This window comes from Sceloporus occidentalis, unplaced genomic scaffold (genome assembly GCF_023333645.1).
Source record: "Sceloporus occidentalis isolate IW3139 unplaced genomic scaffold, rSceOcc1.0.p SCAF_34, whole genome shotgun sequence".
Taxonomy (NCBI): Eukaryota; Metazoa; Chordata; class Lepidosauria; order Squamata; family Phrynosomatidae; genus Sceloporus; species Sceloporus occidentalis.
Window position 1 is genome coordinate 8,177,060 of NW_028317014.1, and position 24,232 is coordinate 8,201,291.

At 39.4% G+C, this 24,232-nt stretch overlaps 1 protein-coding gene across 1 annotated transcript in view; it reads left to right on the top strand.

Moving 5' to 3' along the window:
- The window catches only part of HS6ST2 (heparan sulfate 6-O-sulfotransferase 2), a 120,969-nt gene extending 100,550 nt beyond the window's left edge, over positions 1 to 20,419 (top strand). The window contains exon 2 of the mRNA XM_089487759.1: positions 19,723 to 20,419. Coding sequence (XP_089343885.1) covers positions 19,723 to 20,419 — 697 coding nt within the window. The remainder of the gene's footprint in view (positions 1 to 19,722) is intronic.
- Positions 20,420 to 24,232: the final 3,813 nt, after the last annotated feature.

Sequence of the window (24,232 nt, forward strand, 5' to 3'; positions counted from 1 at the left end):
AGTACTCCACTTTTGCTCCTTGTACATAACCCCCTATGTGTCCTTCAGCGAAACGAGAAGTACAGATCATGTTTCCTGCTGAATCAAACTCTTCTTTTCCCTTTCACACAAGTAATGAGATTTAATAGATTTCCTTTTATTATCAGAGTTGATTATCTGTAACTGCTGTGACTCAGTCACCCAAAAAGCTAAAAAAAAGATGTGTGAGACCTGAAAGCTTACTGATGAGTAAACAGTAAATTTTGCCTCAGAAGTGCTGGCAAGGCTATAAAATTCAGGACACCATCTGTCTCGGCGCTTGCAGCAAGCCTTCTATGTGATAATTAAAATGTCACGCACATTTTTAAGCGGAATAATCCTTACTAGTAAGATTGGATCAGAGTTGTTTACATTATAAAGATAATCAGACATGAGAATATTATGCAGCTTCCTTTAATGCCTCATGTCTTGAAGCTGTAATGATTTGTTTTGTATAGAGATATCATACATTAGCCGGAGAATGGTATGCATGGAGTGGTGTCGTGACGCTGGCATTCAGGGGCACAATAAAATAGGACATCCTCTTTAATGACCATTAATCACTTAAACTAACTGTTCAGTAAGTGTCGATGGCTCACAAAGAGTCATTTATTAGCGTAATATTTTCATGTCCTTTTCCAGGTCCATAGAAGTAGAATATATCAGACTATACAGTCAGGGCAAAAAGTGGCAGCTGTTCAGGACCCATTTCTCTTCTACCAGTGTGATCTCATCTGGCTCCCGACAGTCATGCCTTTTTAGTTTTAGTCTAGCAAGAACCTTGTATATGACATCATAGAATGGCGAGTTAAGATGAGGGGGGGTATACTATAGATTAATGGGATGGGATACTTTAAAGGAATTTAACAACGTGTAGGAAGGGAGCTTATTTCAAAGGAGGAGAGATGTTAGAAAAAGAGGTTATAGTTTAGGGGGTCAGAGGCTTCGATCTAATGTAAGGAAGTACTACTTCACTGTATGGTAGATAAGTGGAACAGCCTCACAAGAGAAACGGTAGATTAATACATTGAACATGCATGGGCTGGGCATATGGCTGTTGAATCTAAGATTCAGGACTGATTAAGGCTAGAGTCATTACATTAACATACAGAAAAATGAAGCAGGCTAGATGGGCCAAATGGTTCTTATCCGACGTTGGATTCTATATTTCTATGTTATGTGTGCATAGGGGATGTTAACAACAAGGACCTCCTTGGCCAAATTATACTACACTGGGGAGAAGACTGAAAAATACTTCCATTCTTCATATTAGAATTAGTTTTTGCAAGGTTAAGGTACTTGTCTTTTTTGTTCATCCAATGAAGAGAACAACTATAAATGTATAATATGCCTTTAAAATCTCTAGTTTTGGTTTAATGAACCAATGCAGACTGTTTGGCTTTACTGCTGGCCTTATGGGTTGATGCCCCTAAGCCTTGAGAAATTCTCACTGATAATTAGGAATTATTTGTCTAAATTAATTTTATATGTCAAAGTGCTCAATTTCAAATGTATTGTCTCGGTTATTATATGTTGAGTATCCAGTTCAATTAAATTGGAATCCCCATTTCATTATTTAGGTAGGATCAGTGGGAAAGGTATGTCTCATGGTGTTCACTTGAGACCTGCTCTCTGATTATATTATCTCTGTGAATTAAGTACAATAAGCAGTAGCTGAAATGATTATGCCGTGTGCCATGGGACGAGATTGTGCACTCCTTATTGTGTACGCACCACCACACACCGAGGAATAATCAGTCTGAAAAAATTATTGTGATAATCATATTGTTCATTTGCATACACTTTTTACATTTTGTACTTTTATGGATATATTAAGCTATATAAACATTACACAACTGGGAGTTTTCTGGTGTTTACCAAGTACTTTTATTAATTAGATTATAAATGGTATACCATTTTTATGTTCTAGATATGATAATACTGGCACTCATTGATTAGCAGCAGGCCTGTAATGTTGATTATTAGTTTATATAACTAATATAAATATTTATTTGGTTAAGGTGTATGTGTGCCAGCCATACTCATTCTTTAAGGACTTGATATTCAGAACTAAGTCACCTGTATTCAAGCAGGGGATTTCCACTGTGCAATACTTAGCGGGGGACTTGTTGGGTTTTACCCTTGGGACTATCCTGAATCTTTGGGCAGGAGAGCGGTGTTTGGTCATGCTCAATCCTGCCCACCCCATGAGATTGTTAGCTCTGGACAATTTACTAAATCGGTAATATGTTGGTTAGGAAAAGATCAATGGGGTGCGCAAATATCATCCAAACGGAATATGAATTGGTCATACCTGGGGCTACCTGGGCACTCATGGTCTTTGGGTCTCCATTGGTCTAGTGGACCCATTGCTACTATGGGGGTTGGTGGTGGGCATACCTGCTTTCCCGGCCCTCTGGGTCACGGTACTATGATTTCTGATTCCAGCTGCCATTTTTAAAACACGGCTTGTCTTGTTGATAACCTGTTTTCTTTTTAAATCTCTTTTCTTCTGTAGACGGGGCTGAAGGTAAAAGCCCACATTTTGGAAATGCTTTTTTTTTCGCCCCAGGCCTCTTGATTATGTTCTTCATATTGCATTTGTATTTTGGCTCATTCTGCAGATTTCTTCATTGAATACATGTTTACAATAGAGAAATACTATTTGCTTCATTGAATTACTGAAAGTAATGTCTGATAATATCGTGAAAGGCAGAAAGGTAAACATTTTTTTCACCATACAATTTTTTATTTTGACTTTCTGTTTGTGGAAAATGATAATCATTTTCCGTACACATGGCGGATATCATTTATAATCTCTCAAAAGACACATTGAGTAAAAAAAGCCAACCTTTTAGCTTTTGTATTGCTTTGAAATGCATTATCAATTATTTAATCCATGTATGTTTGCTGCGTGTACCTGTATCACATAGGCCCAATATACCTTCCTGTATAGTTATGTCTATTTTCCTTATTTATATGCAGATTTGGATAATATGGGTTTATATAAAGAGAATAAACAATTGTTCATCCTTCATAATAGCTGTAAAATTATTGAGAGAGTGGTAAATACGTAGAACAGCCTCCCAGCAGAAACTAAGATGAGAACAAGGACTGGTTTGAGTCTCTAAAGCAAGAAAAACACTGACAGACTAGATAGGGCGACTCGTTCTTATCTGCCGTCAAATTATATATTTTTATGGTAGTTTCCAATTTTTCAACCCTTTTTTAGGGAATAAACCCAAATCAGTAAGTATTTATTAGAATTTTGTATAATCTGCTTTTCACTTAAAAAATAAATCATGTTCCATAAATGTGTGTTTATTAAGTTATTGCAATACGTTTTGTATCAGGAAACTCAAGTGCTGGTGAGAGCCAAACTGTTAAAAGAAAGCTAATGCAATAAGTTACCTTTTTCTTATATTGCTTCACGTAAAAAATAACATTGTTTAAAATGTTTTTACTGGTGATAAATAATGTGTCGCTGCAATTACAGATCCTTCAGTATTTTGTGATTGTGATTCATGCACATTGACTTTAATTGACTGTTCAGAGAAATATCTTGTAAAGTATGTTACATTAGGTGGGACAGAGACACTTAAAAACCAAACAATTCCGTGATCTTATTTACCATCTGACCTTTGACTTTAATTTCCTAATCATTAATTTCCAAAGCCTTCCATTATAATCCTATTCCATTTACGCTATTGCAGGATACACTTCTAAAGGGTGTTTTCCTTCCTTTGCAGTAAACTGAACTTCTTTCACAGTGATGAAGGATACAGCGGTTGGCAGTTACCTAAGATTAATCCTTAGGCAGCTAAACCTAAACCCAGGGCAGCCACCCCAACCACACCTCAATCCTTCCGAGCACCAGGATATGACATCATAGTGTGGCGCTTCGCTTTTTGAGGTCATGCGGTAGTGGCAGTGTCTGGTCAGTGTTCTTCCTTTTAACTGGCCCCTAGACCAGTTATAATATCCGAAGCCTGGTCGCTAGAGGGGGCAATTGGCTTTCCGTAATGCATCAGAGGGGCTCCAGCTGTCAGCCTAGGCTAGAATACCTCACTGGTGGTCGGGGTCTATTCATACCAATAAGAAATGCATTTAGCAAGTATGTGCTGCTCGCCCGTAAAATTTATTTCCACAATGTTTAGAAAGCATGTACTTGTTGTGCATTTGATAATGATTGTGTCTTCATATTTAGTCCATGCAGACCATTTTTGAGAAAAGATGAGACGGGCATGTTGTTTTTCTTTTTAAGTGGAACCAAAGTGTCCACTTTCATTTATTATTAAAATATAATTGACTAACTGCTAGTCTGGGAACAAGTGGATTTTCTGGATAAATTATTATCTAAACCATTAACATGTACTACCTTATGTGCAGCTTCTACCATAATATGTAGGCTTGTGATAGACTAATTCCTTTTCGGACACAAGTGACTAATGCTAGTAATTATAGAATGGAACGTAGACCTTAGGGAAAAGATCGATAGAAAGTAGTCAAGATTCTAACGGAATCACATATTCTCATACATAGCAAACAGACTGATTTTGAGCATTGTAGATTGTTTTAGTTGAATCCGTTGCCATTCAATTATTTTAAGGAACTCTCAAATATAAATATTATCATCGTTATTTGCACTTACAGTATGTTTGACATACATTTGGATTTTTGTATCAAAGCTTTACCAATCTAATGTGCTCCATGTTTCCATAAACAGCCTTGTTATGCCCTTGTAAGTTATGAAAATGTCAAACATGATCCATGATGTCATTCTTGCCACTAGAAAATAAGAATGGTAAAAATTCAGATTTTACTTTAGCAACCAAGGATTTAAGCTTAATGAAGTCTTAAGTTAAAACATTAAAGGCTGTGTGAAAACTCAAAGATCTGGATAGTTACACAAAGATTTTAGCGAGTTAGCTGGGATGAGCCATAGATCTTCAAAAAGTATCAAGTCATACTGTATAGTTCAGGGGCGTCCAACATGCGGCCCGCGTGAGATCGGTAGCCAGGATCACAAGAGCCCTGCTGCTTACTTGTGGGAGGGTCTATTCTCTGCTCCAGTCCTGCCTCCTCTGTGGGCAGAACGAGGGAGGCCATGCCCCCTGCTGAAGTCTGTGAGCGGCATCGAGAGCTGTAGAGCAGGTAAGGGGGTGGGGGAGGGTGTTTGAATGAGTATGTCTGATTGAGGGAATGAATCTGTGAATGAATGAATTTGTGTGTGTGATAGCATGGATGTGTAAGTGCTGGAACCTAGGCATGATGGGACTGTGATTGCTGTTAACAATCCCACTCCTATCATGCCAAGTCAGCCAGTATATGCTGAAACCTGGCTAGCTGCCCCCTTGTGTATTGATGCTGCCAGCAGTATGGGGTCTGCACTTACAGCCACCCTGTACCAGCATGTACTGGCTGACTTGGGATGATAGGAGTGTGATTGCTAACAGCAATCACAGTCCCATCATGCCTAGGTTCCAGCATTTACTGGTTGGCTGGGTATAAAAAGAGTGTGTTGGCAGTTAGCAATCACACTCCTATCATGCCAAGTCATATTGTTGATTTTTTTTGTCCAATTGTGGTGTGTTACTTTTAATAAAAGCGTGGTTACACACTAAAACTGGACAAAAAATACAATGGCCAGCCAACCAGTACATGCTGGAATCTGGGTATGCCTGAGATTGCTGTTAACAATCATAATATATAATTTTTTTGTACAATTTTGGTGTGTGGGGGGGTCATTTTCAGTTTCGGCTAAGTGAACCCTGAATTTTCGGTTTTGGTGCAGAATTTTCATTTTAGTGCATCCCTAAAATAAATAGAACTATTTTATTTTTACTTATACAGAATCCTCCATTTGAAGTCACAAAACTTTCTAGGCCCAGAAATCAGTGAGAGGAAAAGTAAAGGTTTTGTGTCATTTAATTTATTTAAATCTGCATATTTTATTAAAGGCCATATTTTCTCACAGTGAAAAATGAGTGCGGCCCTCGCACCTATACAATTCTGATGAAGTGGACCACTGCAGGAAAAACTTAGACGCCCCTGGTATAGTTGTTTCCTAAGGTTTTTACTTTATATTGTGAAAGCGCGAGAGGTATGTTCAGGGCTGGCCGAAGACTTAACGCTGCCTGGGGCGCAGTTTAAAATGCCGCCCCCCGCCGACGCCGGGGGGGGCGGCATTATCTACCCCCCCACCCCCCACCGGTACTTACCCTTAAACAGTCCTGCGGCGAGTCTCCCTGTGCTGCCACGGTGCCGGCTTGTAATGCTGAGCGCCGGAAATTCACGTCACTTCCGGCGCTCTGCATTACAAGCCGGCACAGAGACCGAACAGGGAAACTCGCCGCAGAGGAGAGAGAGAGGGGCGCCGAGCGGGTAAGCGAAAACCACTCGGTGCCCCTCTCTCTCTCCTCCGCTTCAAAAAAAACAAAAAAAAAAACGCTTGTAGGGCCGGCCCTGGGTATGTTATCCAAGTGTTTGAGTTCCAGTAAGGTATAGATGTGATTTAATTTGCTTTACTTCAGCTGTGAATAAAGAGTTCCAGGTGTGAGGAACACTGGGTCCCTATCCTTCTTCTTTTGGGGCAACACTCCCTGAAGGCATATGTTAGCGCGCCCCCCCCCCCCCCGCCCCCGCAGAACCAAGGGAGGGCTGGATCTTCTTGTTTCTTTTCTGAAGAGCAGAACCGCTGAAGTCGTTTCCAGTGTGTACATCTTAACTCAATTAAGCTGGTACCGCACATGCATAAACAAAAATGGTGCCATTACAGCTCCAGTCCATGGTTGGTATGATAAAAATCTGGCCATCACCAGCCAACCGTGGACTGGTACAGTCAGGAAAAACAAAAAAGTGCAAACGAATGGTCCTGGTAGCACCCAGGTAGACCTAACTTGGGGACTCCAAAAAAGACCCCTCAGGCTCCTTTGCGTCTTAAAGGAATAAATGGGAAAAATCAGCCATAGCTAAATATACAATAAATATAGTAGTGTTCAAATGAATATTAAGGATAGCCAAACTCCCTCTTATTTCTTTGTCAGACTGCTTTTAGTGTGTATGTGGTGGGGAAAATAAATAATAATTGACAAAATAAAGATCCAAAATGTGTTACAAATGAAATAAAACATCCCCTAAAATAAAAATAACTATAATGCTGCTGTGAGTGAAACATAAGCACGACAGGGTGAAAGGCGATAAGAGTGAAACTTGGTGTCTGTATGACCCGTAGTCTGTTCCGAATAGATGGACAGACAGATGTGTATGGGATTTATTTTTCCTTCATTTTCTGCTAGGCAAACTTTCATCTGACAAAATAAATTGTCTCCCTAATATATCACTATGTGTAGAAAAATGAAATCTCATGTACTGTTTTATGAGTCAATGAGGCATTAAGATTCTTGGAACAGGGTGAGTGGACTTTAGAAAATGAAAAACTACCATGGTTCCACCTCTGCAAACCCTCAGTTATGGAGCTCGATCCTTCAAATCTCAGCGTGCACGTGACTCGACGAGCCCGGTTACCCCACAATGCAGTGAAATAAATAAAAACCCATTGCAATAAATCAATCAATACTGTACTTGTCTTCATTGTAGCGACTCAAAGACATTACTGGAAATGAAAATTGCTGATGTCTTACTGTATTGCATAGATAGATGCATTGAAACGGCAGGTGCATTTTGATTTCCCAACAGGCAAAGCAGGCCAGGGGTGGTGTAGTGTCATTGGGCTATTAACATTTGCATAAAAAATCTGATATATATTAATATACATGTATTCCCAGGCAGCACTCCATTAGTAGGTAGGCATGATAGTCAGGGAACCCTAAGTTGTCGATCCTACTAAGGATCATGTACAGTAACAGCCTGGGGTGGTTATGGTGCACCAGTTAGAGAGAAGGATGTTGAATGTGTTGTGGCAGAATAAGAATGAGGGGTTTTGGAGTGTAAAATCTAGACAGCCGTATATTTTCTACCCGTGTATAGTAGTCTAAATACAGTTATTTAGGGGAGCATTTAGTGAATGTGACAGAGATAAAGGATACACTGACTTTACTCGCATTAATTCTCTCGATTCTTCCTGCTTTAATCAATGTCTCCAAAGCTCTTCCTAATTTACAGCCAGGGCCTCAGGAATTTATGTGTTTTTAGCATATGGCCTAAATCAAGGTTAGTGAAAAGGAGCTTTACACTGATAATAAGTATAGATGATTAATAGAAATAAATCAATTACAAAATAATGGAGTGTGTTCTTCATCATGTTGGCAATTTAAAACATGTTTTAAATGCATTCCAGCAATAAAGAAATATCCGTCTTAGCCATTTAGCAAAAGACCTGTACCAAATCTGGCAAGCCATACATTAAATGCAAATCAGTTCATGGCAGCACATTTCCCGAATAAATGATTTCGGGCAGTATTCTGGGATGTGTATCCCAGCCAACCTCCTCTATTTATCAAAAGCAGCTGGAATATGTACCAAGTTCTTCCAGCGCCAGATAAAATGCCCAGGCTGCAGCTTTGTAAAGCCATTTGGCTGATTACCTGGCAGCTCCATTTACAAGCTCTGTATACATTACATGAATGAAAGTAGAAGCCCATTACAGTATAGAATACTTTTTATTTTTAACCATTTGCAAGTTAGAAGAAAACAAACTCCAACGGCAGTATACTGTTCTCCACCATTAAACGTTAGTTTTGGGAAAGCTAATTTCTCTTTGTCTTGTTTTGGTAAGCCTCTTGCTTGTTTTTTGGATAAATGGCATTTTCAATGGGCAGATTGTACTTGTTTGTCTGACCCTATTTTAGGCATTTCTTCTCTGGTCTTCATCTAAATCTAGCCTTCTCGTCTCACAATTCTTCTTGTAATACAATGTAACTGTTTGGGAAAAGGAATTCTAGACCACCTATCTATCATTGCATGCTGGTACACTGGTTACCCATGATTGAGTTGATGCCTTGTTATCACTTCTACAACAGTGGAGTTCTCAGTTCCTGAATTCTTTTGTGGCATTGCTTGTTTCCTTATGGCACCAACATGAATTTAATATTAAGTATGTCCACAGCCCCTAATAACGGGGTAGAAGGAAGTAGTGGGATTATTACCTCAAGACACTCATGACTAAGTTAAGTTACTTTGGGTACAAAAATATGATGGCAAACCCACAGACCTTAGTCACAGAAACTGTTAAATGCAAAGGGGGGGCCCAACTCTCACTCTTGGCTAGACAATGTGTAATTATGCAAAGTTAAGGAGACATTTGGTAAATTGATGTGGGTTCACATGTGCAAACAGTGGTGTTCTGGTTGTGCTGATAAGCTATTATTTCCAATGTGGAAAGATCAAAGGATCTATGAATTAAGAAGAACTAAAATTAATTTATGTCACGGAAGTCTCCATGACTTGGGCGGCGGCTGGAGGTTGTATTTCCCATCATAGACGGTGGACCCCTGGATTGTATTACATACTTCCAGCACAGGGCCGGCCCGACAATGGAGCCGAGTGGGCCAGCCGCTCCATGCGGCACTGTTGAAGGGGCGGCACTTCGCCACTCCAAGCCCTTTTTTTTTTCTTCTAAAGCGAAAGAGAGAGAAAGGGGCGCCGACCAGCTTACCAAGCTGTCAGTACCCGCTCGGCGCCCCTCTCTCTCTCCTCTGCGGCGAGTCTCCCTGTTCGGTTTCGGTGCCGGCATGTAATGCTGAGTGCCGGAAGATTTCCGGCGCTCAGCATTACAAGCCGGCACCGAGACCGAACAGGGAGACTCGCCGCAGGACTGCTGAAAGCTAAGTACAAGGGGGGGGGGGGGCGCGGCATTTTAAAATTCGCCCCAGGCGGCATTTTGCCTTGGGCCGGCTCTGTTCCAGCAGGTGACAGTGGACACTAATTACAGTGCAATATCTGGATCCTTTGCTTGGATTTATGTTTAAGTCACTCTGTATCTGATTAGGGGTACAGGGTGGCAACAGTGAGAGAGCTGGAGCTCTCTAGATCCCAGTTTTCTTGCCTGTCTGACCAGTATTATTGGTTCTGATGGCAGGATTGTGTTCATGTGCTTTTTGAGTGCTGTTATAACTAATTTGCATATGATCTGCATATTGTTTTACATATGGTGTGATGCATGCTGGTTGTAGCTCACCACCACCTTATTGAAAAGCTCTTGGAGGCTGGTGGTGATTGCTTCCTCAATAAAGTAGTTCCTGTTTTACCTTAGTGTGATTCTCATCTTGTTATTGTGTTAAGGCTTGGTGCTGCTGGCATTTTGGCTCACCCCTGTGGGAAGAGGGGGGAAACACTGATCCTCTGGCCTTAGGGCTGGGAATGCATGGAGCCTGAGGTGCTCATTTGCCCCAGCACACATGTGCAGCTTGAACACCAGGCAGCTTTCTATCAGGGCTTGGCTTTGTGGTATTATTTTTGAACTCGGGTGGGCCATGAATGACTGACCCCTGTTTATTTAATTTATATTATCATATATTTATATTATGTGTGTAACACGTGTGTCTATTAATTTGGTTTTGGATTTTCACGGTTCCTTCGACCCACTGCGAGGCCACGATCACCTTTTGGATTTCGTTTTTGACACGTTTTGGATCACTGTTTTTTTTGAGGCAGTGAAGCCTAAAGGGGGTTACTCCCTTGCGGGAGTGCCCTGAAGGCAAACGGGGTCTCACCCTTCGGGGTGAGACTCGAAGATCTGGTCCCACCATGGGGGGGGGGGATTTGTCTGGGTTCTCCTTGAGGGAACCCAGTATAGTATTCTGGGCTTCTGTCCCCTCCTGGGCACAGAACAGCACCCAAGGAGCATGCACCTCGGCCTGCAAAAAAAAAAAAAAAAAAAAAAAAAAAGGCTTGGTGCTGCCCTTGTCAGGGCGGTAAAGCACTGTATTGCTATACATCTGTATACTACAGTGCCACCGAGGTTCCGAAGAGCTATGGTTCCTGCTGTCTCCGTTGCTAGTCCTTCCTGACAGTGGAAGTTTCGTGTTCCTGGAGGCCATGGGGAGAAGGAAGGATCGTCTGGCGGGTATACCCTGTCGGGGTACAGGTTGTTCCCGTCACAATTTATAATGTAGGTTGATTAAAACTTCTGTGGATTGATACATTTCCATGTAGGTTTGCAAACCTTGGTAAGCATTGGTAAACCAAAAAGCTCAAACTCTTTAGAAGTTATACTTTTTATATCTTAGGAGCAGCATTCTACACATTGGTATGGTAACTAATTGCTGGACCTCTATTGCAACCCCTCTAAGGTCTTGTGGATGAGGAGTGGGTGAATTTGAAACCCTGCTCACTCTTAGCCTGGATCCTTTTCCACATGGGAGATGTCCAGGACCTGGGAAACTCCCAGGTATCTAAATAATGACCCTTCTTGTTTATCAAATACTGAGAAATAGACATCACAAGTTAATTTTAAAGGATAGGTCATTAAGGACAAAGATTAGACTGCCCCTTTAATTAGAGACAGTTATAAAATATGTGTTCCTTAGGGCAACCATGGTCTTAATGCAGCCCTTCAGTATACAGTTTCCATAAGCATCCCAAGAGGAGATGTGGTTATACACATTGAATGCATTTTTTCCTTATTTTTTTCTTATTTCTCATTCATTTACCTCTGTATATGAATGCTTGACCTTGCAAAACAGCAGTAAAGTGATCAAGTTCATCCTGACACTGAAAATGTCCTCTGGGTATATTAACAAATGGTGTTATTAGGCAAGAGCGTATTAATTATGAGATACCGGAGCTCAGTAGAGTACGGTCTGATCTGATGGCTCCAGATCTGTTTCTTCAGTGTATTCTCCATAGATTCACACTAAGCTCCAAGCAGTTTAAGCCGGACATAGTCATTTTACTAAGCTAATTTTAATGCAAATTTCAAGCGATTCCTTTGCAAATGAAGTCTGCAGTGTCTTAGCTTTTTGTGTGACAAAGTGCAGCTGTGATGACTTCAGTTCTATTACAAAGGAACAGAACGGCGTGTTTCTATGAAACAAACAATTTGAAATGAAGACACCTCAAGAAGGGGTAAACATGCATTCCCTCATTGTCCCTCACCTACCCCAAGGTAGATGCCACTGATAATGGCTAGATATACCAAAGAAATGTCATATTGGAAGAGTAGTAATTTGGTGATTCCATTCTTTGCAGAGATGAATGTACAGATTCAGGCACCATATGCCAATTTGACAGCCTCACTGCTGTTTTCCGATTCTAACACTTAACCTACCTCCTGTTATCTAATGGATTATGGAATTCCTGTCCATTCTATTAATACAGATTCTGTAGAGCTATTACAATGGGCAAGAGTGACAATTAACAATAAAAATAAGATTCACAATATACAAAATCAACAGTAAGGGTGACACATGCAATGCAAAACTAATATAGAAGGAGAAGATGGCCCTGGTCTTGCAAGCTTATAATCTATTAGCAGGTTGAAGGGAATGAGACAGAACTATTTGATGATTTGATTGTAACCAGGGTTATGTGGAGATCTCGACAGTTGAAGGAATTAATGGTTTCTTTCAGGATGCAGGGTATGGGCATTAGGCTTTTTTCATTTTCTAATTGTTAATTTTAGATTATTTCTTTTAACTATTCCTAACACCTCAATCCTCATGTGTGGGGAGACAGTTGTGTGATTTATATCAGTCATTGAGTTTTACTATTGCAATGTATTATAATAATCCAATTGCTGTGATATTTAGTCAATATTGTGTAGTCATTTAGTGCCATTAACATTTTTAAGGTTCATTTTATTGAAATATTTTGTAATTATTATATGTAATTGTGCTTTATATTGAGGGACATGCATTATATACTGGTACCAACGTGGTATTTGGTGAATCAGCTCAGGGAAAGCCTTTAACCTGGGTGTCAGCCAAGGGTTCCTTTAGTTTAGGGCTATTGCTGTTTTTGCGTATCATCTGTTTACATTGCTTATTTTCCTGATATTTTTAGTGGAATAATGCAATTTCTGGGTACTATGAAATCATTATCTAAATAATGGGAAATTAGCTGGTTTGGTAATTGTCAAACAGAGCATGATACTTTCCTTTTCTTGAAAAGCTATTAATTATTAATTTACAAGGTTGACATTGGAAGTCAGTTTATTTTGTGTTTGCTAACGAAGCATGATGAGAGTTATAGTCTAATAGCTGACATGCCAACCCTACTCAAATATGAATTTTTAAATGTTGGTAAAAGGCAACATGTTCGCTTTAGCACCCTTAATTGCAGCTGGATGCTAAGCCAAGAGCACCCGCATAAGGATAAAGCCAGATGTCCCTGTTTACACACTGTCTTGAAACATCATCACTTTTTTTAGCTACGCAATGTGCATTGAAATCCCATGGCTCCAATCACAGATCATGTGCTTGATTGAGATGAAAAGGTTAAATTGTTTCTGTGGGGAACATGAGCCTGCAATGAGGAACACCACAAAATAATGTATCCAGTCTTTAATGAAACAGCTGTCCATCTAAATAGGTCCATTGGCTTCTTACCACCATACCTCGCATGTCCTCACATACAGCCAAGTAGATTATGCCAAGCCCCTCCTGCATGCAAACGTTTAAAGATGTCTAGTAAGCCGCTTGCAAAACGCCAGTAGCGCACTCGCTAATTACTTGGACAGAGAACTGGAGAGGTGGGGAATGTTTGTAGGAAAGGGCAAATGGATTAGGGCTCTCAGAGAACACAACGTGCTTCATGTAGGGTGTCTTACTATAGTTTCAGTCCTCCATTCATAACAAAGTTAACATAATTATGGGCAGATGCCATTAACTGAGACCGAAGAGCATTGGAAGCCTTGAAAGCAGGTTGACAAAAGCATTTGCTTAGCCACATGTTTGTGCGGATACATTACCCTCTGATATAATCCGTCCAACTACATGAAGCCAGTTTAAACACTGTAATCGGTCTCGGCACTTATTCCACATCAGACATGTAGCAAATGACATAAACCTCTCTACTATAAATGTACAGTGACGGTGACAATCTTTTCAAAGCTTTCAATATGTGTCCGTGGTAATGTATCAATGATAAGGTAATATATCTTAGCATTTAACAAACTTGGGGATTACGTATAAAAAAGTGTAATTTTGATGCAAATTTGAAGTGTTTTTATCATCCTGGCATACAGCATCACTATGGCTATAAGTTTGTATATATAACCCCTATACAATTAAGTCCTTTTTTTCAGTCTATTATTATGTTATCTTTGGAGTCATGAACCTTAGAGATGTAGAAAATTAATGTAAACATACAGTTTATTATACATCCTGAATAATTAATTTAAGATAGAAGCACATATGTACACATAGACTGTGCTCACCAAATCACTAACTAAAATGTATAGAAAACAATTATATCTTCAGTCTGCTATCCAGTGGGCTGCGATCTTATCCATGCACCCACAGACATAATGCTCACTATACCACACTAAAATATTTGTTCTAAACCTTTGCTAGAAATTTAGCTTTCACGATCTATAGATGCGATATATGTTTCCATAAAATTGGCACACTTTAGCTGGAGTGTCTTGAACCCAAATCCATATTGCCAGGTGGCATGTAATTTAAAGTATTTATTTGTTTGTTTGATCGTCCAGCCGATCAATAATAAGAATTCTATAAAAATGGAATTCATCATTGAAAAAAAGTTATATAATCTTGTTTACCTCTAAATATAGCCTTATCACATTCCGACCCTGCACATGGTGGTTGGACAGCACAGCTACCACGCAATGTTTCACTAGCGGAACTTTTAAGAAAATGGTAGCGGAACTGAGACAGCTTTGTATCGTAACCCCCTGACTGATCAAAACTGTGCTGAGCTTCGCTTATCTGACTTTCCAGTGAAAAAGTTTAAATACTCGGACAAGCTGTGATAAAGTATATGCATTATTGATCTTGGCAAAGGCATTTCTTTCCCTTCTTACATTAACTCTGCATCGATTGGTATTCTGACCTTAGAATGTAAGGTTTTGCTGGCCTTGACCATATAGCAGAGTTTTGGCTTTGCTCACTCTAAGGTGGGCTTTCGATGGCATTTAATGAACTGCTGGAGAGATGTCAACATTTACTGTTTTATTTTAAAGCAAACCTGTCATTAAACATGTTTATTCCCCTCTTTACTTTTTAACTAATTGAGTGTTGGTCTCAACTAGAGCATGTTACACTGCCTTCTAAACTTGTGGAGTACAAACTATTAAAACGCTCTTTATGGTAGCGTTATAAGAGGGGGCTGTTCTGCATTCTTGTTGTGCGGTGGCGTTATTTGCTCTTATAGTCTATGGACAACAGACATGGCTATAGCCTTGGGTAAAGGAGCAGCTTTTCAGGGCCCATCAACTATCCCTCGTTTCCCCGTCAACTAATGTATAAAATGTGATTCTGGCATAGAGTTTGAAATTATAATCCTGGAGACATAAACACCAATGGGATGGTTTCATTCCATAGGATGCTATGGTGACACAATCCCCTTTCAACTTTGTGCCAGAATCTCATTTTATACATAAACCACAAGGTCTTAGTTTTCCTAAAAGTGGTTGTTATTTAGGGTTTCTCGCTCAGGATAAACTAGAACCCTTAAATGGAGACTGTCATTAAGTGTTTGAGGATAAAGGCTTTTGAAATTCATTGCTCCTGCTTTGAGAGAATGTCATCGTCACTACAGAGGGGACAGAGGCTCTGATATGACATACAGACATATATATATCTGTATATACTTAATGTTGTCTTTAGGAGGAGGTTTCCCCATTGCCTTGTTAGCTTGAAAGAAGGAAGCAGGTTCTGGGTGTCCTCTTATTCGGAAATAAGGAAAGCGAATATGTACTTACTCCCTAATTAGCAATACCAGCACTATAGCAATTAGTGCATTGATGTAATTTCCATAGAATCCGCAGGCACCACTCCAAAGCAGTTCTCAATAAAGTTAAGCAAAATAATAGGATATATTCTCGTGCTCCCGGGATATTGGCTACCAAATAGCATGAGACCATTTTTCGCCATCTAGTTGTTTAATTTTCGGGATATAACAGCTAAATTAAGGAAAACAGCCCTGCCAAATTGTGTCAGAAAAGCCAGGCATGTTCATTGCAGACTTAAAACTTGGCAGGAACGAGTCTAAATTGTCATATTTAACTCTGTTTATCACTCAGCAGTTGAATTAACGACCAATTCAATCTGCAGAGTTAGTGTGTTAAAACACTTCTTTATAAGATTAACATTCAATTCAATGTGATCCCTCATCCAAATAAAACAACCTAATAAACCAACCCAAAATAAAAAGGGAATTGTCAGTATGTTCTTTTTTACTTTTAAAATTTTGCAAGTTGATTTCGAAACTCGTATTTGCATTGTGCACTAATGCAGTGTAAATACATAGGGTCCTATGCATAAGCATCTTTCAATGATGTAAAATAGTCCCTTTAAGCCAAATAGTAGAGATAATTTACCTAAAGGGGAATAAATATATTGAAAAAATAGTGCATGCTGAAGTCTACTCATAAAAGCAATTTTAACAAAGTACAGGAGAGAAGTTTATTTGAAAGGATGAGTCTAACACTGGCGGGTCAGAGGATTAAATGTAATGTAGGATTTAGTTTTACTTTACTAAGCGTGTGTTACACAAGTGGATCAGCCTCTCATCACAAATTGTAGAGTCTATAACCGGTGAGAGAATTGAAACGTGTGTGTAGGGTAATAAAAACCATCCTGAATCTGAGAGGAGACCAAGGACTGATTAAGGTTTGAGTCGGGGCTGTATTAATAGCTGAGCACATTGGGCGCAGGTCCCTAGTGTGCCAATGGGCCATATCTCTGACCTGTCCCGCAAAGCAGCTTTCCGATGGGGTCCCGCAGCGTGCGGCAGTCAGCCTCCTCACTGACACTGTGCGTCTGGAAATGACTTCTTGGCATGCAGTATCAGCAGTAGAGGATGATGTGGTATGTCCTGTGTGTGTGTGTATATATATATATATATATATGTGTGTGTGTGTTTGTGTGTACACGTGTGTATTTGTATATTTAAGTGTGTATGTATGTGTGTATATGTATGTGTGTGTATGTGTATATATGTGTGTGCTTGTGTATATGTGTGGGTTGGGAAAGAATAGTAAAAGACAAACAAGAAAAAAGGAAAGAAGATAGAAAAAAGTGAGGAAAAGATGTCAGAAGTAAGACGTGAGGTGGAAAAAAAGGGCAAAGGAAATTGCCAAAGAGGGAGGTAAGAAAAGAACAGATGAAAAAAAAAAACACTGCAAGAGGCAGAACAAAAAAGGCGTCAATCTGACGTCAGGTTCTCTATTTCTATTCTTACCCCAGTATAGTCATTTTTTTGTATCTGTCTAACCATAAAATTATTTGCATTGAGAATGCCATAAATTTCACTTAAAAGCACCGGCTCCAGACTGACATTGTATAATGTACAGACTTGAAGGGTAATGAACAAATCCCAGTCAGCTTGAGTCTGCGCATGACTTCCATGCACACAAAGACGTAAATCTCACATGCTAGGTGCAGCTTAGCAGCACGTTTTATTCAAGACGGACGCATAGTGGATTTTATTAGCTATTATGTTGATTTCCTTAGGAGTAACTTCCTGTCAGAGAACATGGGTCGCGGGATATATTTTCTTAATGTCCATACTAGCCTTGGGTTATACGCTGATTGGGCCGCGGACATTTAAAGGAACCATGCAGCCATCATATGCATTAAAGTACATATGATGGCTGGAATGTTCCTTTAACTGACTATAGAATAATTAGTTATAACCCTTTTTCCGCCGAAATCAGGTTTAGTGAGGTAATATCATTTATTAACTGTAAGCACAATACTGCCAAATGCATTAGTTACAAGTAGTTTTGATAAATGAATTTATTTAACTTGTTCTGGAAAGACGGCATTAATCAAGCCTTTAAATAATGACAACATAATTTATCATTTCAAAAGTAGTTTTTGTCTATATTTTCCCCAGCTAAGAAAAATTCGATTAATGAGAAACCTGAATGAATTGGTAGAAAAGTAAACTTTTTCTCCTTTTGCATTACGTATAGACAAATATTCTTCCGTGCCATAGGTTAATGAATGTGACGTGCTGTGAGTCAGTGCTGGGAAAGTACACCACTCCGTGCCACACTGCAAGAAAATATTAATATAACGAGCCATTTGTGCTGCATTTCCAGCCGAGCGGTGACATCTAGTGGGGATTTTATAAAGATGGATCGCAGCTCGAACTCTCACAAATCATTATTATGGCAATGTTGTACTTCTTTGTTGCTTTATAGACAATGGGTTTAGAAATCATATTCTTTATAGTGCTCCACAAAACAGTTTTAATTCAACACATTCCATGTTACAGCAGGCTCAGTGTATGGCTGCTACACAGTAGGTTCAAAAAGGACGTGCGTTGTATTAATTGTGAAGATTTTCAGGCGGCTTCCAGTTTTTGGGGTGCCTAAGCAAAACATTCAGACCCCCCAACTAAAACCAAACGAGAGCCGGATCATCTAGCCCCCCCACGGAGAAGAGACCCACTGAAGTTTTTAAGGAGGGTTGGTGGCCAAAAGGCAGTCTTCAGGGACCCACTTCCACTGTGGCATTTTCCGTGAAAAACAATGTGTCAAAACCCAGATCAAAAAAATTACCAACTCGATAAGATTATTTCAATATCTACACCAAGCCTGGTTTCACATTCCTGCTGTTCTTGCTTAATCAGAAGATTATTATTTTAATTATGCTCTGTCTTAGAAATAATGGTTTGGGTTTTGACCTCGCGCTTAAAGATTAATGATGCCCGGAACCTTCCTAATGCATTTAGACAGCGCAAAGTGTGGTGTTCCAGTTATAACTTGATAACCCTATCCTGCATTTTTAATAAAAACTGAATGTGCTTATGGTGCACAAAGAACCACTCAATACTGTGCCGTATAGGTGAACGAATTGTAAATTAGAGATGGAAATAAAGTTCAATGGTGACATCTAGTGGTCAGGCGTTAGCAAAGCATTACCCATGTGCGTTGGGTATCTCGACTATGTGGAGTCTTAGAGATACTAATGTTATTTACTTATATTCACATGTAAAAAGGTGGTTTTTCAAGAAATGCAATTAACACTAACATTAATATTGAAATTATTATTAAAGGCTAATTTTATCAGAAACTGTACTTTTTAGTTAGTATTAGTTACTAATGATAAGTATTATTTAATTGTGCCTTATTTTACACCGATGGCACTATGCATATAAAGTGGGATAATGCTAATTATTGTTATGGGATTCCATAAATACTGAATGTGATCTACTTCTCTCAGAATATTAGCTACAGCAATGTGATTTACAGACAACACTTAGTGTTGCTTATAAAAATAAGCTCCCTATTTGCTTTAATAATACAAGGTGGGGTATGATCATATTTCATGAGAAAGCATAGCACAAAGGACCAGGCATAAAACATTCTACTTAGTACCGACTGCTTGCTTTAGATGCAGCCAGATATTCGATTATACAATAAATAATGGTGTCTAATTAAACCTGCACACCTGAAGTTTTGCTTACTTAGGCATAATAACGTTTTACTATTTACTATTGTCTTCTGTATTTTGAGCATATAATCACCAACTGGCATTTTCTGATCTTGTTCCCTGTTGCCCTAGACAATAGAGCATATAAATCACACTGAATTATTTTTTTTTCTTTTAGGAATTTTTACTACATCACCATCCTCCGTGATCCTGTATCTCGATACTTAAGTGAGTGGCGGCATGTACAAAGAGGGGCGACCTGGAAGGCTTCTTTGCATGTGTGTGATGGGAGGTCACCAACATCTGATGAACTTCCAAGTTGTTACACAGGAGATGATTGGTCTGGCTGCTCTCTAAAGGAATTCATGGATTGCCCTTATAACTTGGCCAACAACAGACAAGTCCGTATGCTGTCTGACCTTAGTTTGGTTGGATGTTATAATTTATCAGTGATGCCAGAGGATCAGAGGAACAAGGTTCTCCTAGACAGCGCCAAAGAAAACCTTAAACGTATGGCTTTCTTTGGGCTAACAGAATTCCAAAGGAAGACCCAGTATCTCTTTGAAAAGACATTCAACATGAACTTTATCTCGCCATTCACCCAGTTTAACAGTACAAGGGCATCGAGTGTAGAGATCGACGATGAGACACAAAAGCGCATCGAGACACTGAACTTTTTAGACATGGAATTGTACGAATATGCAAAAGACCTTTTCTTACAAAGATATCAATTTATGAGACAAAAAGAACATCAGGAAGCCAGACGAAAGCGCCAAGAGCAACGCAAAATTCTCCGCGCCAAACATGCTAACCACAAAGCGGAGACAGACAACTCGACCGCTGATTACATAGAGAATGTAGAAAAATGGCGGTAGTAGATTCTTCGATCTTAACCCACTAGTTGAAGTGTACTATGACATTTTAAAGATGAAAAGAAGAAAAATATATATAGTTGGCCTAGTCCAAAAGATTTAAGCTTCATCTACTCCTTGAAGCTAAGGACATTTATCAGTTGCCTTTGCATTAAATGTAATTATTGTACATGGAGACATTTCAACATTAATGTGATTTACTTTGTGAGAGGCTGTACAAATCAACAAATGACTCCTTTTCTAGACATGCTTATCAAACAGTGGAAACTCTGACACCGACCATCAGTAATGTCAGAAAATGTATTTTATTTTAGAAAACATCTCCTGTTCTGTGTAAGGCAATTAGCACATGTTTCGGAATGGACTCTTACATATTCATCAAGTACTCAACGCGATTGTCTTCAGGATGTTCCATCTGTCTATTCAGGGGAGATTAACTTCTAAGTTTTATTTTTATTCTAAACACATGTGGGTGGGGGTCTGCTGGTTCCTGCTTACACAAGAGTGAGTTACCGAGAAAAAGAATTCTATTTCTTGCCCTTTAAAGTGTTAGGCATCCAAAACTAGAGACATAGATTTATGTGAAGTTAGCTGTCAGATTCCTTAGTCAATAATATAAATCATAACCACACTTCTGTATCATTCGTGAAAGGTATTGATTCAATCAAGCGTCTTTTCTGTGGGATTGCATATGATAACCCAGACCACTAATAAAAGATTCATTATGATGCTGAGTCCTGAGCTGTATGATGCGCAATACATCCAAATCCTGCAGTGGTTCTGGAGACTTAATCTATTATATATATATATTTGAATTAAGTGCTATGGACATGTGGCGCTTTGAAGGATTGTTTGTGTGATTTTATGCAAGACTGCTACAGCAAACCTAAAAACGTTTGCCCCATTTGGTAAGTAATCTCATGCCTCTTGACTAGCGATGCTGTAAACGGCATCATTACAGAGACACATGACATTAAACGTAACACTATGCCTCCAGTGATTTGATGCTGGGCTCATTACTTGTGGTCACGTGTCAACTTCATGACACGAATTGTGTTATTACCAAAACAAAATGGCACAGTATGCGTTTGCATTGATTCAGCTATTCCACCTGCCACAAATTTGTCTAATTTGCATCGTATTTATTTTTTAATCCTTAGACTGATGGGCATAAATTACATAATAGACCTGTTTTTTGGACAAAATTGCAAGCCATTGACATAATGTTTTCGGATGGTAATTGTGCACAGTATGAGTTTATTCATTTCTACTTTAAAAGGCCATACTGTATATAGGTAATTGTGGTACGCAGGCCATATTCCAGATTCAAATACAGATTCGGAATGATGCCGAAAGCTGTCTGAGGCTTGGTACTTACCCTGCATGGACACAGATATAGAGAAGTGATAAACCTGTACACAAAGGGGAAAAGATTAACTCCATGTAATGATGCTGTGTCTTGCTGAATTGGAATAATCAATAACGCATTTAAATAAAGAACTTTGTTTCTTAAAATTGTTGGGTTTTTAAGTTTTAATTAATATACACTTCCAGAAAATTGGTCTTCTGATTTCTTAATACTATATATAACAAAATCATTCAGATCAAACAGAATCGGCAACTTTCAACCTTTACATTAGTTTTATAATTATGTTGAGAACTGAAGGCACACAGATCACAAATGACACATTTTATTTATAAAGCACCATTGGATACTGTTGCGCTGTTACGAAAGTGAAGAGAAAGCAAACTGTTATATTAATATTGACAATATACAGTTTGACAATAACAAATTATACAATAAATAATGGTGTCTAATTAAACATTGTAAACAAATTGTAATAACAGACAGACAGAGAAGAGGACACGGCTCTTGCAAAAGCATAATCTATAAGGAAGGTAAATATAAAAAAGGGGCCGCAAATGTTTCATTTCAAAGCATACATATGAATTATAATAGTATTAGGATATGCGAACATATCTCAGTGTATTCCACTTGGCTGACATAATAAACACTAGCATAGTTTTATTGTACAGGATGAAAAAGGTCAGATATACTTCCTCCATTTCTACAGGTATTATAAGAATAATAAAAAAGATTTCTGAGTGCGACAGCAAAAAGTCCTATCGCTTGCATGTAATACACAGACTTGCTATCCAGACAGTATCTTGATGGAGATAAAGTAAAAAGAAAAGCATTTGCTGGTTACCCCACCTTCCCAATTTTATTTAGTTGCGATAAATGGCTTACCCAACCTACTCATTATCTATCACAGTCTGAAAGCAGGAAGAATTGTCCTATTTTTGGTGAATGATCCGCTTCCTCTACATGAGCATAGGGCAATACATTTTCTGAGGTCATGAAGAATAAAAACAGTGACAACAGTGCCAAAATCTCCATTAATTGCCACAATGGGAACTGGATCCTGCCCCTCTATTCATCCTTGGGGGATTGAAGTCCCCAAAAAGCTACACAACCCATTTTTTTTTTCTTTCCCTCCTAGGCCTGAAGGCCTACAGAAGACCAGATCTTTTGACTAAAGTCATTTTGAGAACGGGGCTCTCTGTAAAGGGTACCGTGACTCCCCTACCATAAAGCAAAGTCTTCAGGAGATTCAGGCCTACTGTGGCCATTTTTAGTGCTTAAAAATCTTTTAGTTAAATAAAAGTTTTAAGTAAAAAAAAACACAAAAAAAACCAAAAACATACTTAATACAGATTCACAGTATATGAAGCAAAAAAGAAACAAAGAATAGATTGCCATTTTAAGGCACCAGCCTTTCAGCTGGCATCATAAAGTGTTTATGTGCTGGTGATCAGCTCAAAAAGGCTGGGGCTAGTGACAGACAAAAAACAAAAGAGCCAAAAGGTGCTGGCAGGGCTGTAGGACGGGAGAGACAAGAGAGGCACTCGCCTCGGGCGCCGCTGCGAGGGGGCGCACAGTGGCCGATCAGCAGCTGCAGCCTGCAGGACTGGTTGGGGAGATCGCAATCTCCCTCTACCTGGCCCAACATTAGGGAGGTCCGTCTCTTCAGACCTTGGCTTCCGAGCTCCCTAATAACTGTGCACCGGCAAATGATGCAGAGCTCCGGGATATGATGTCATCCCCACCCTTTGTATCAATAGCCGGCGCATAGTGATGAGGAGCACTAAGGCAGAGGCCTGGAGTAACAGACCAAATTTTATGGATGATGAGAAAGCTAAGGGATGGGGGAAGGGGGTGTAAGGGCAGTGTACGTGTATATATATTTGTGTGTGTGTATGGGGAGTGTATGTTTGTGTATGGGGAGTGTGTGTAAGAGCAGTGTAAGTATTTGTGTGTTTGTAAGCTGGTGTGTATATGTACATATGTGTGTGTGTAAAGGCAGGGGTGAGTAATGGCAGTGTATGTGCATATGTGTGTGTATGGGTATTGTATGTGTATATCTGTTTTTATGGGCTGGTGTATGTAAAGGCAGTGTGTGTGGGTAGTTGTGTGTATGGGCATTGTATGTGTAAATGTGTGTGTATGGGCAGGTGTGTGTGTAAAGGCAGTGTGTGTATATGCGTGTTAATGGGCAGGTGTGTGTAAAGGCAGTGTATGTGTATATGTGTGTTAATGGGCAGGTATGTGTAAAGGCAATGTGTATGGGCAGTCGCGTATAAGGGCAGTGTATGTGTTTATGCGCGTTCATTGACAAGTGTGTGTAAACGCAGTGTGTAAGGGCAGTCGTGTGTAAGGGCAGTGTATGTGTATATGTGTGTTTAAGGGCAGATGTGTGTAAAGACAGTGTATGTGGGCAGGTGTGTGTGTATGGGCAGGTGCATGTAAGGGCA